Source organism: Cucurbita moschata, unplaced genomic scaffold (assembly GCF_002738365.1).
Source record: "Cucurbita moschata cultivar Rifu unplaced genomic scaffold, Cmos_1.0 Cmo_Scf00012, whole genome shotgun sequence".
Lineage (NCBI taxonomy): Eukaryota > Viridiplantae > Streptophyta > Magnoliopsida > Cucurbitales > Cucurbitaceae > Cucurbita > Cucurbita moschata.
In genome coordinates this window covers 2,678,273-2,691,404 of record NW_019268528.1, presented here as the reverse complement: position 1 = coordinate 2,691,404, position 13,132 = coordinate 2,678,273, and the positions used below count along the sequence as shown (strand labels likewise).

General features: G+C 33.5%; 1 protein-coding gene across 4 annotated transcripts in view; it reads left to right on the top strand.

The window, feature by feature from the left end:
- Positions 1 to 6,330: 6,330 nt before the first annotated feature.
- Positions 6,331 to 13,132, top strand: part of LOC111450770 (3beta-hydroxysteroid-dehydrogenase/decarboxylase-like) — an 11,348-nt gene continuing 4,546 nt past the window's right edge. Inside the window, exons 1-9 of one of the 4 annotated variants that reach the window (XM_023091057.1) lie at positions 6,331 to 6,486; positions 6,617 to 6,854; positions 6,948 to 7,037; positions 7,109 to 7,242; positions 7,369 to 7,539; positions 9,266 to 9,391; positions 10,260 to 10,339; positions 10,462 to 10,660; positions 11,829 to 11,934. In XM_023091057.1, coding sequence (XP_022946825.1) covers positions 6,617 to 6,854; positions 6,948 to 7,037; positions 7,109 to 7,242; positions 7,369 to 7,539; positions 9,266 to 9,391; positions 10,260 to 10,339; positions 10,462 to 10,660; positions 11,829 to 11,934 — 1,144 coding nt within the window. In that variant the 5' untranslated portion in view covers positions 6,331 to 6,486. Of the gene's footprint in view, positions 6,516 to 6,605; positions 6,855 to 6,947; positions 7,038 to 7,108; positions 7,243 to 7,368; positions 7,540 to 9,265; positions 9,392 to 10,259; positions 10,340 to 10,461; positions 10,661 to 11,828; positions 11,935 to 13,132 lie in introns of all 4 variants that reach the window. The other 3 variants (XM_023091054.1, XM_023091053.1, XM_023091056.1) reach the window with 3 other exon arrangements.

Genomic DNA, 13,132 nt, shown 5'->3' with positions numbered 1-13,132 from the left:
TTTTTTTTTTTTTTTTTTTTGTCTAAAAAATATTTTAAAAGTTGAATAATATTCTTAATTTTTATAAAAAAAATATTTGAAATATTTTTAAAATTTTAAAAGGAATAAAAAGTAATTTTAATGGTTAATTTTTGAGGTAAACGGTTAAAATTTGTTTCAAACATTTTTAAAATTTTAAAAAGATTAACAAGTAATTTTAATAGTTAATTTTGGAGGTAAACGGTTAAAATTTTTAAAAAGTTTTAAGAAAGATCTTTGGTTTTTAAAGTTATATTCTTTGACTTAAAAAAAAGTTTTAAAAAGTTTTTACTGTGGTGTATAGGTAAAAATAGTTTATTTACCATTTTCTTTTACTACAATGAAGCAACTATTTAGGTCTCCAAGTTTCATACAATTTTGAATTTATGTTTAGATACAATTATTAGTTTGAGATTATAATTTATACAACGCTCCTATGTGTATCTATATATATAAATATAATATGATAGGATATGAGACTCATATTTAATAATGGTAATAATTCAAAATTAAAAAGAAAAAGAAAAGAAAATGAAAGTTGTCTCGTATTGGTCGAAAAATTGTTGAGTTGGACTTCGTTATAAAAAAAGAGTTCTTGTGGTTATCTAAGTTACAACAATTACTTCGGCAATTCGAAGCTAGTCGGGAATATATTTTTTGACTGCTCCAAATTAATTTTTTGACCAATTCGATTTGGGTTTGATATGTGATGTTATGTTATGTTATATTACCCTATATGATATGCCAAATAATATTATGGTATAAAGGAAATGTCATATTATGTTATGATATGCTATGACATGCCATGATATGTTTTGAAATAAGAAAATCTATGATGCACAACCTTCGTATACAATGTCTTGGAAGCTGTGTTATGTATGGAACGACGTATAAGAATTATGTACGCATAATTACTAGATTTAATATGTTACGAAAGAATGGACGTTGTCTTGCATCATTTATTATACCACGATGGAAAGTATGGAGACCTCATGCATAGTTGTGTGTTCACGTGCATGTTTGCCATGATGCTACGATGACCGCTATTTCCTCCAAGTATCCAACAACAGCCCATTAGCAAGTGTTAGCCCAACCAACAGGCCTAGGGGTGTACGAGCCTACTTGGTGGGCCCACATTCTCACATGTGAGCCGTGTGTAGAGAAGAACTGCACATCCAACATAACCTAGACTTGAAAGCCACTTAAGAAAATAAAATGATGCTTTAAATGGTAGGTCCCATCATGTTGCATGTTTTAGCATTTCACGGCCCCAAAAGTAGGGTCACCTACTTAGATCAAATGAAAGCATAACTTAGGGATGAAATGAAAATTAAGCTCCAAAACGTATTAGAATTGATATGAAAACGACCCGACCGAACCGAGTGTTTTGTTTCTTATTCTAACCTAGATCAAACTTAGTATGAGTTGGAAAATGAGGGCTCATGAAAGTTGACCAAAGACCCAACAAGGTTTTAGAGTGATGCGTTAAAAACGTGGGGAAAATAATACAGAATGGTTTCATTATCACAAAGGGGTTTGTGTTATTATAAAAGAGATGTGATATCATAGTGGGAGATGGAGACTGCAATAGCAAATGAGGTCCAGCCTGGGCGGATAGCAATGCATCACCGCCTGATATTGCCTAGCCTCGCCGTACTGCTATGCGCTGGCCGCCCCCAATGGGTACCACCGCCCACCTTCCTCCGCCCTTACAAACCCTAGCAACCTTTTTCCTTAAACAACCTATGATATATATATATTGTAATGATGTGACTTTCTCGACGTCGATCGACTCGAGTCGCTACGCCATGCAGGTCTTTGTCATTTTAAAGCTGATAAACGTAATTATTATTTTTTAATTAAAATAAATAAAGTTTGTTCGGACTTCCCCTTTAAAATATTTGGATATACAAATTTGAACTAAATAATCTTTGTAACGTATATCGAAATGATTGAACTACAAATCCGTTCCGTAACACATTACAAAATTAATGTAACTCACGAGCATCAAGGTAACACATTACAAAATTAATGTAACTCACGAGCATCGAGGAGATTTTTAAAAGTTTGTTGGGTTCAATACTTTATTTATGATGTCCGAGAAAATAACGACCCAAAATCAAATAACTGTGTTTGGTATCTCAATATTTTTAACCATTTTATTACATGTTTTAATTTTAGATTATTAAAATTTATTGTAATTTCAATTCATATACCCTAAATTTTAGGATTTTAAATTTATTTGGTAATAAATCTTAATAATTAATTTTAAATAAATAAATTTTATAAAATTATATAAACAAATATTTAGTATTAAAAAAAAATTAAAAAAAATTAAATATTGTATAGGATGAAATATCAATTATGTTAAATGATTATTTATATGGGAACGAAGGGTTATCTTGATTTATTAGAAATTGAACAAGTAAAAAAAGTTCTCGTTGAGTTACGTACTTACGTAAAAATGAATAAACTCTAGTTTTAAGAAATAATATCTTCGACCAACACATTCACCCCTGAAGCGGAAGCCCTTTTGAAAGAAGCTATTTAGGAACAGATGGAACGTTTCTAGTTCAAGACCAAGTATAAAAGAAAACAAGTAAGGTATACGCTCATCGTCATGCACCGCCCCTTATTCCGCTCTGCATTTACCTTAAAAAAAATGTTTTGAAAGGTTGAGCATTATAAATATTCAATAAAAATCTCCGGTTAGGGTTAAATATGAACATACATAGTCTAGCATAAATTTGAGGACCTAAAATCATTCAACACTGGGCCATCTAGCCTATAACCTTGCTCGGAAATAAAACCCAAAGTGAACTTGAAGATATTATTCATCTAGCCTCGGACCAAGTCTCAAACACATGGACCATTTAGGTTTTGGCAAAAGTTAAAACCCTAATCTTCTAGCTTGGGTTCATGAACCAAAATGTAGGTCATCGAACCCGTGACTATGGTGGTACAATTAACTCGTTGTTAACAAGTAATTGTCACAATTTTATTTCATAAATATCATGTCATATAATAAATGCAATCCATCTTATAAACATTTTAAAATGACGTTTTTTAATGTATCACAACAATCGCAGTACAAACAAAATGCACGTGTACCTAATTGTTACGAAGGGGCATTCAGTAGGAAATTCACTTACTTTAAAACGCTAGTTTTGTAGATACGGTAGATTCCTCTCTTGACTCACAAAGTGTAACAACTCAAGTTCACCGGTAGCATATATTGTCTGTTTTGACCCGTTACGTATCGTCGTCAACCTCCCGCTTCTTAAAACGTGTCTATTAATGACATGTTTTCACATTCTTATAAGAAGTGTTTCATTCTCCCTCTCCAACTGACGTGGGATCTCACAATCCAGCGTTCTTGCTGGCACACTGCTCGGTGTCTGGCTCTGAATACTAAGCCTAAGTCAATCCCTCGTAATACTTTTAACACGGCTTAATCTCCTATTACTTTAGTCTCCAAGCCAAAATTTTAACAAATTCTCCTCCAAATCCTGAATACAACGTATGTATCGGGTCGATGACTTATTTCTTTAACCATTACATATGAAACATATCACGTCTCACGTATATCAGTGGTGACAAGATCCCTTTACAACTAATAGATCAATGCACCCTAAAAATCGAAAATAAATTTCCTCCACGAATTCTTTAGAATATCACTGTAACACCAATAATTTAGCTTGTGGGAGCTTATCGAAAGGACGAAGAAATTTCGATTAACGAAATTGTGAGAGATCACTCTTTAGCTTAGACCTAGGTCCTGTTTGTAGAAATTTGAGAGGAATCTTTGACATATTTAAAATAAAATATCTCAATATATATTTAACCAATTTAAAACATATATTTTTGTCTCTAAAATATTAATTTTAACCTTAAATCAAATATATTTTTTTATCATAAAGATATATTAAATATTAATTTAAATTTTTAAATTTTTTTTAATATAACTATGAGCTTGTATGAGCTTGCCTGACAGTGTGAACCTATCAATTATAAGTTCCAATGACACAAAATTAATTAATTAATTTTTTTAATCAATCTATTTCGTATATAAATTATAGATCACTCCACGACCTATAGCTGAACTCTCATGCACGGTAGGATAAGTTGTGTCTGTGGTTTTGTATTGTACCGCCGGTCATTATCGGTTTTTTTTTCTTTTTTCTCTAATATTATTTTTTTTTTTAATTTCCCAAAAAATTTCCCCCCAAATTTTGGGTACTACAAGGTATCTTTGCGCCCACGCGGGACATATGTCGTAGGGGGCAAATCGAAGAATTCACGGTTGAGGTTTATGCTCGAAAGTCTTGTAATTAATTATTAATTTTTCAATAATAATTTTAATTGTTTTATTTGAGAAATTCAAGGTTATTAATGTAATTTTGAAAACTATATGATCGACATAAGATAAGCAATAACCTAAATGATCTATAGTATATTGATATGGTTAGATGTCTTGTCTTGGTAACACGTTCGATACGTCCCACTATGTAATTTTTACAAATAATTTGATTCAAATCGTTCATGTAGAGACATGTGAGTAGAGATATCTTATACAATGAGTTTAATCTCTACTCATGGACAAAAGGCTGAACCATAAAATATTTAATCTCTTTTTATAAATCTGTTAATTGAGAAAATTAATAGTTCACTTGATGATCATATGTGCCTCGATCTTGAGTGAGTTATGAATAATGTCTATGATGGCTTGTCCTTTGATTTACACGGGTGAAAATGACTTTTGTAGCCGATTCAATATGTCTACCATTTTGGGGACTTGACCAAATAAGAAACGGGAAACATAAGTACACTATCTAGTCTCACCCTCTCACACATCCGAGATGTACTTGATTTATAGTTGGATCATAAATCAAATATTCATTAAAAAAAATCAGTGGTACAATACTTAAGGTGTAAGATATAATTATAGAGGTAAAACGAACTTTTGACCCAATTGTAATTTAAATCAACTCATGAAAGATCTATTTGCTTGTAATAATTATCTCTATCAATGGACACAACATGTTCTACCGTGTAACTCTAAATATGTAGCAGAGTAACCGCTAGTTAATGAATGAAAATTGATTAATTAAATAGTTCAATAGATTAATTTTGTACCATTTTAGCTTACAAATATGTGGGCCATTACACTCCTCGTTCCATTAACACTTAAAAAATCAATCTAGTTGAAATAAAAAAATTTGAACGGTTCAAATTAATATTTAATATAATATATATATTAAATATATATAAAAAATAGATTTAATTTGAAGCATTTTTAAATAAACTGTTTTTATTATTTTATTTTATTTAGAAGTGTTACACATATAATAAAGTATGTGAGATACACTTAGAATTTTTTTTAAAAAAATATATATAAAATTTTAAAAGTATCGTTAATATCCTTAATCTAGACGAATTTTTTTTATAATAAGTCTTAATTTTATGAAAATGTTGATATTAATAAATAAGTTTAAAGAATTATAAAAATATAGAAATTATTATATTTTATAATAAGCATGTTCATTATTCTAGGCAAGTAAAACAATTTTTTTTTTATTAATATTGGGTTGTATTTTCTTCCCACTTTAATTATATTTAATCAATTTAAATCCAATTAGTATCAATTAATTAATTAGATTGAACAAAGTTGTTAGATAGGTTCATATGACTCGATAATCAAAATGACCTGGGCTACGCAACCTATACCATACAGATGGGTTGTGTTAGATTTTTTTTATTTGGGTCGGGTTGAATTTATGGAAGTAAAAAATTTTCGAGTCGATTCTTGGGTTGACAATTTTTTGGTCGGGTAATTTGTAAATAGGTTACAATCCAGTTGGGTTGACAATTTTTTAGTCGGGTAACTCGAAGATAGGTTACAATGCAGCTGTACTTTTAAGGTTATTATGAAACTTTATGAAATTTTAGTTATTAACGTAACATCTATTGTGAATAATTTTCGAGTCGGGCAAATCGAAAATAAGTTAAAATCTAACGGTACTTATATTATGAAAATTTATGAAATTTTAGTTATTAATGTAACATCTACGGTGGATAAGTATGATTTATTTAAGTAATAAAAGAAAGAACAACCCGACAACTCAAAACAATTTAATTTGAGTTGGATTGAGTCGTGAACTTTTTGTCCATGGTGTTCGGGTTGTTTGGGTTTGTGACTCTGACCAATAGTGGTTAGCTTGAGAAAGCTTTGTGAAAGTCACTGCAATGGGCTCAAATTGGGCCGATATCTGTTCAAGCTTTGGTCGGCCCTTAAAATGAATCCAATGGTGGATCTCCGGTGAAGATTGATTCGCACGACGACGCTGGCGGCATCATCCGCCAGAACAATTCTTTATTCCAAAGCTTGATTACCTTCCCTCTCTGCCTACTGGACATTTGTGTATGCGCATGTGCTCTCCTCTCTGCTTCAGATCCCATCCGTCCTAGGTCATCTACTTCGACGGCGTGATTATTCAGTCTGGATGCTTAACTTACCTGTTGCATAGCTTACTCACTCCACATTGCTGAAATTTTGGTAAAATTTCTTACTCTCACTTTGTTTGCAGCAAGCGAACAGATGAGTATGGGGAGCGAGGAGAAATGGTGCGTTGTTACTGGAGGGAGAGGTTTCGCTGCACGACATCTCGTTGAGATGCTGATCAGTTCCAAGATGTTTTCCGTTCGAATCGTTGATTTAGGCTCCTCCATTGAATTGGAAGCAAGCGAGGAGAAAGGGATTCTCGGAGAGGCATTGCGTTCTGGTCGTGCTCAATATGTTTCAGCCGATCTTCGTGATAAAGCTCAATTGCTCAAAGGTTGTGATTTTTTTTCTTGAACCTTTCTGTCAACGCTATTGATTTCTGTTTTATTCGTGAAATGTGGTTGTAATGTCAATTTGAATGTTGCAGCGTTTGAAGGAGTGGAGGTTGTCTTCCATATGGCTGCTCCGAATTCATCCATTAACAATTACAAACTTCATTATTCGGTCAACGTTGAAGGTACGAACTATTTGGTTTAGCAATTCTTCTTTGATGTGCTGATTATTGTTATTGTTTACTTTGCTTTTCAGGAGCCAGGAATGTAATTGATGCTTGTGTCGAGAAAAATGTAAAGCGGCTAATATATACTAGTTCGGCCAGCGTAGTGTTTGATGGGATAAATGGACTTGTTAATGCAGATGAGACACTGCCTTACGCATCGAAGGTACTAACTCCACTGACGTTTCTGCTCATTTCATCAATAATTGGACTTTCTGTTCAGTGATTTTCGTTGCTTGTTGCAAATTTTCATTGACCGTACTGCTTGGACAACGTTTGTCCACTGTTTCAGCACAATGATTTCTACTCTGCGACTAAAGCTGAGGGGGAAGCTTTGATCCTCAAGGCAAACGGCTTAAATGGACTTCTAACATGCAGCCTAAGGCCCAGTGGCATCTTTGGCCCTGGTGATAGGTTACTGGTTCCATCCCTAGTTGCTAATGCGAGGGCAGGGAAATCCAAGGTAAGCATGTTCATTATTTTTGTTAGTTTTTTTTTTGTTTTGTTTTGGTAAGAAACACATTTCCATCCAAAGACATGAAAGAATATACAAAGTATAAAAAACCATCCCCAACAGAATATTGAGGCGAGTCGGGCTCTAATTACAGAAAAGAACTCAAATCCCAAAGAATAAGAGCAAGCTCCCAATGACGAAAGGACCTAGTGACACTCACAAAGAGGCGCTAATCCTATCCGCTTCCTGACTTCCTGACCAATCTCTCAATCTTCTAGAGATTCTATTTAAGTTCCATTTTAGTTTTTTTTCACTTTGTCAAAAATTTTCTGACGTATAATTTGGAACTTGGAGTCTTGGAGCTACTTCTGTCATCAGGCTCTTGTTTAGATACCAAAATATTATATTTATGTTTTTATAAGGCTTTCAGCTTGCCCCTAATTTTAATCCTGAAGTTGGCAGTGGACAAGCAATCAAAATCCAAGATCTCCATTTCCCATTGAAGCCCTTAACAGAATGATATCTCAAAATGACCAATGTACTTTGTCGCATACCTTTTCAATTTCAAGTTCAAGCACTAGCCTTTTCATGGTCGTTTTGCAGTCATCAATTAGCTAGTTAGCAAGAATAATGGAACCAACCATTTGTCTTTCCTCTTTATAGAGGCCAATAACTAATAAGCCTTAATTAAATGATGTAAATCTGTTATTGTTTTAGCTATAAAAAAGACTATTCTTTCGTTTTAGTTTTATACCTCCTGCTACCATCTAAGATTAGACTGATTTGAGATTTTAGATTGATGTTGCTCTCTCTTATCCTAGAGTTTACAACTTCATCTGGAAAGTCGTAGAACACCTTGATAAAATCAACCTGGATGACATTTGAAGTCCTTGGAGCGTTGTTGGATAATAATTTTTTTTGTCACTCCATACCGGAGAGGAAGCTATGACTGCCTACTGGAAAGGAACCCCCCGGTAGAATTTAAAAACTATCCCAAAAAACTTGAAAACTTTTGATACAGGTTAATGGTCTCCCTTCCACATCCAAATAATTGGTCATAAGAAATCTCTTGGTAAATGAAACTCTTCTTCTTTTGCTTTTTAACTTGAAGGTGGAATCAGAAAACAGAATCTTCAACACTGTTTTAAATGTTCATCTTGTTATTGCATCTTTGCCTTCACATAGTGTCCACCTTCTTCCCTTTCAAATGACACTTTCTGCATTCTCTTTGGTACACACCCAAGCTGCTCAATAGAAAGACCAACCACCTGTTCTCCATGCCATCCAAAAAATGAAGCTCGGAGTAAATGGCATCCTTTTGAGCTGCAATATTACCATGTATTACACAGGGATTAATTGAAATTATTTTTATTTTCATTTGTCTTATAGCCTAATTTATAATAGCATTTGATCTAATCCCCTCTTCAAGATTATAGGATGAATTTGATTTGCTGTTCCTCTCTTCTCAAAATCCTATGTACAAATACATATATATGTTATTATTATTATTTTGAACAAGAAACAACTTTTATCAATAAATGAAAAGGAAGATAAGTGTTAAAGGATACAAGTTCCAAAGAGAACGAAGAAAATAAAAAACAGGCCTACAAAATATGTATGGGAAGTCTATACGGTTTTCTTTCTATCGCCCTATGCAATTACATTTCATAAAAAAAAAAAAATAAAAAAAAGTCATGGCCTTCATTGTAATTGTCATGTGTTTTAAAATTTACAGTTCATTATTGGTAAGGGCAACAACACCTATGACTTTACTTATGTTGAAAATGTGGGACATGCTCATGTGTGTGCTGAGCGAGCTCTAGCTTCAGGAGGAATGATTGCAGAAAAAGCTGCAGGGCAGGTACCTCTGTCAGTGTATGGAACGACTTAATTATATTCAGTTATCCTGGTCTTCTCTGTCTAATGAATAATCGAATTGTAGTATTGCATGACATATATAATTTTTCCTACTGGACAAAGAATTTATAGAAGTTGGGTTCTTGTTTCTTTTTTTTTTCTTTTTTTTTAAATGTAATGGATGATAAAACAAAAATCATAGTTTCGTCACATTTAGTTCTTGGTTATAAAACATTGGAATATTAATGGTATGCTTATCTCTTGTCTTTGATACTCTCATTATAATAATTTTCATTGTGCATATAGCACCAGTCTAGCAGCAAATTAACATCTTTGACATATGTATTCAGTACTTGTCCTTGAGCATAGGAGAAATTGTGATGTTAAAGTATTTACTGCAGATCAATTAATAAAAAAGCAATTTAATGGATTAAACTCAGGACTCTCAAGGAAGCTTAATTGTTGTCAAATTTGTTGCTAGTAAAGTTGAACATTAGGGTTCGGTTAATTTCGAACTTAAATGTAAAATAGTAAAATAAAAGAGAAACTTCTAGAAGTTGGTTAGAAGTTATAAGAACTTTTAGGGAGTCAATCTCAAAAGCAATAGTTGACCTGGTCAACGTAATTGAAAGAGTGATTCTATTTAAATTAATTTATAATCAGTTTTATCAAACACTCGAAACAGTTAAATACCCCCATAGTCACATTTAAGGCCGGAAGAATCAATCTCAAAGGGAGCTATAGTCTTAAATTAATTTATAATCAATTTTACCGAACACTAAACACAATTAGAATTTCTCCATAATCACTTTCAAGACCTGCAAAATCAATTTTAAACAGAGCCTTAGACTAAACTTGAAGGTCTTTTGTAGGCTTATTTCATAACCAACATGGAACCCATAAAGTTTTGGGAGTTTGTCTCACTTATACTGGATGGCCTTGGCTATGAAAGGTATTCTTTATTGTAATTTAAATTTTAGCCCCTCTGATCATTTGGTTTTCCAGCCATCTTTATCCTCGTCTTGGTAAAGCTAAGATATGCTGTATTGACATCTTGCATTCTCTGAGTTGCAGGCCAAGAATAAAAATCCCTGCCTACCTAGTGATGCCGATTGCCCATATGGTGAACTGGATTTATACGCTTTTAGGTCCTTATGGAATGCCTGTTCCACAGTTTACACCTTCCCGTATAAGACTCCTCTCTTGTTGTAGAACTTTTAACTCCTCAAAGGCCAAGGATCGACTTTTCTATACCCCCATTGTTTCACTTCAGGTTCTTCTATGTTTTATTTGTTGCATATACTTTTTTCTTGTGCATGTTAACGCTATTTTTTTAACTCTCTACTATACTCTTTAAATGCCTTCCTTTGATGATGTTTCTGTAGGAACTAAAGAAAACCATGTGTATTTTGCTCTACTGAAACTCAAGATCTGACAATTCCATAATCTGATGAACTAGGTCTAGCTTATTTGAACTTTCATATTTCTTTTATGGGAGCTTATTGATTATTAAAAAAGGGAAGAGCGATGACTTGTCCAAGTTAAACTTAAAGTGGAAATGTGTTTATATTTCCTCCCACTGGATCAGTTTCACTGGGTCTGATGATCTTTTGGGACATTTTAATTATGTCAATTTTAGTTTTCTTGTCCAAATACGAATGTTCTTGCTGCAGTGAATTGTCTAATTCTTGTAATTAAGGACCTCTTGAAGTAACTTAAAGTGGGGGTGTCTTCTTGTGGACTTCTGAAGAGAGGATTAATAGGTTTTCGATGTATTTTTACTTTTCTCCATGGTGCAAAGCTTCCGTGAGTGCATGGTTAAGGAGTAAAAAAAAACTCCTTGACATAATTTCTGATATGTTCCTGAAAATAGTGACTACCATCACTGTCAACAAATTTGAATATGGGGTATAGTAGACTTTGCCTCTTGCTGATTATTCAGAAATTCACTATATTCAAACATGCTTACATAGCCATGCGATGCTGTGAATGATCATGATTTATGCTTAAAATGCAATGGTTATTCTTCACACTGGATCTACAGAGGACATGAATGTCCATGATTACACCAACACTGTCAGTTAATTTGAATGTAGAGTGTTACTGCACTAGTCTTACCTTGGTATCTGATCTATCAGCAATTCACTATATTTACATTTTTTTACATCAACTTTAAACATGTTTACAAAGATATGTGATGTGTGAACAGTCATACTCACTGCTTGCAATGCAATAATTATACCTCGCACGAGTGTGTCTGCAGTATATGAACATCCATGCTTATTACCATTACCAATTAATATGAGTATGGGGTATTAATATACTCGTCTTAGCTTGCTATTTGTTAAGTCAGCCATTCACAATATTTAAACATGCTTACATAGCCATGTGATGCTCTGTACGTCCATGATTGAGGCTTAAAATGCAATAGTTCTTCACAGGAGGGTATAGAAAGGACAATAGAAGCCTACTCCCATTTAAAGGCTGTGCATCAGCAAAAAAGAGAAGGGCCATCCAAAGCCTCAATATACCTCAGAGGAGGAACGGGTATGTGTCCTTTTATTCTTTTTCTTTTTCTTTTTTTCTAGAGAAGAATTTTGAAGTTTTATTTCATTTCCTCTATTTAGGGATGCCAAATTCCCCATGGGGTCTGGTCATGCAAGTCTCCAACCCGATCGGGATGGGGAATCTCTGGTTTGACTGGGTACAGGGGTCAAACCGGGCATTTAATTATGGTCCCCGGTTGGGGTCAGGGCTGGGATGGGGAGGCGATGCCCACCGTGTCCTCGTCCCCAATCTATTTTTTAGTTTTAAAAATATATATAATATATTATATTTATTTAAAATAATTAATTTTATAATAATAAAAAATGTTAAATATAATTTAAATTAATTATTTAAGTAAATGAAACAATAATAAATACTAACTTTAACATGCATAAAAGTATATATCATTTTAATTAATTTAAAAATGAAAATGACAAAGGGGGATCTTTCCCGGTTGGGGTCAGGGCAAGGATCTTTCCAAGTCAGCCTTCTTACCCACAGAGATGGGGCACCAATTGAGGCCCCTCAATGGTGGGTTTGGTATTCACCTCCAAGGCATAGAGGTTAGAGAAGAAGATAAAATTTACTCTTCAATCTCCTTATCCCCCTTAACCAACTCCCCCTTAGTTCTCCAAAGATCCAATGAAGTACTTTCTTCGTCTGCTAGTCGCCATTCTAAAACAGAGTTACAGTCCCAAAAAATGAGATGGATCAAGGATGGGACTTGTAACTTTGTGTTTATCCATAAAATGGCTAATCGCAGAAAAAGTAAGAACTTCATTGGGTCTTTGGAGAAAGATAGGGGGAGTTAGTGAGAGGGATAAGGAGATTGAAACTTTTGTCAGTTTGGCCAGGCCAAGGAGCTCAATTCCATGTTGGGGGAGTTTCTTTCTCATCCTCCCTCTCGTGAAAAGTGCGGCCTGCTATGGTTTGTTTGTCTTTGTGCTATCTTTTTGGTCTTTGAAGGTAAAGAAACAATATGATTTTTAGAGGGTTTGAGAGAACTGTGGGTGAGGTGTGGTCCCTTGTTAAATTTTATGCCTCTTTTTCAGTCCTTGGTTGTAAAAACTTTTGTTATTATGCTTTAGGTTTTATTTTCCTGAGTCCCTTGGTTACTTGGGCCCTTCTTGAGGTGTTTTTTTTTTTTTTTTTTTTTTTTTTTTTTTTTTTTTTTTTTTTTTTTTTTTTTTTTTTTTTT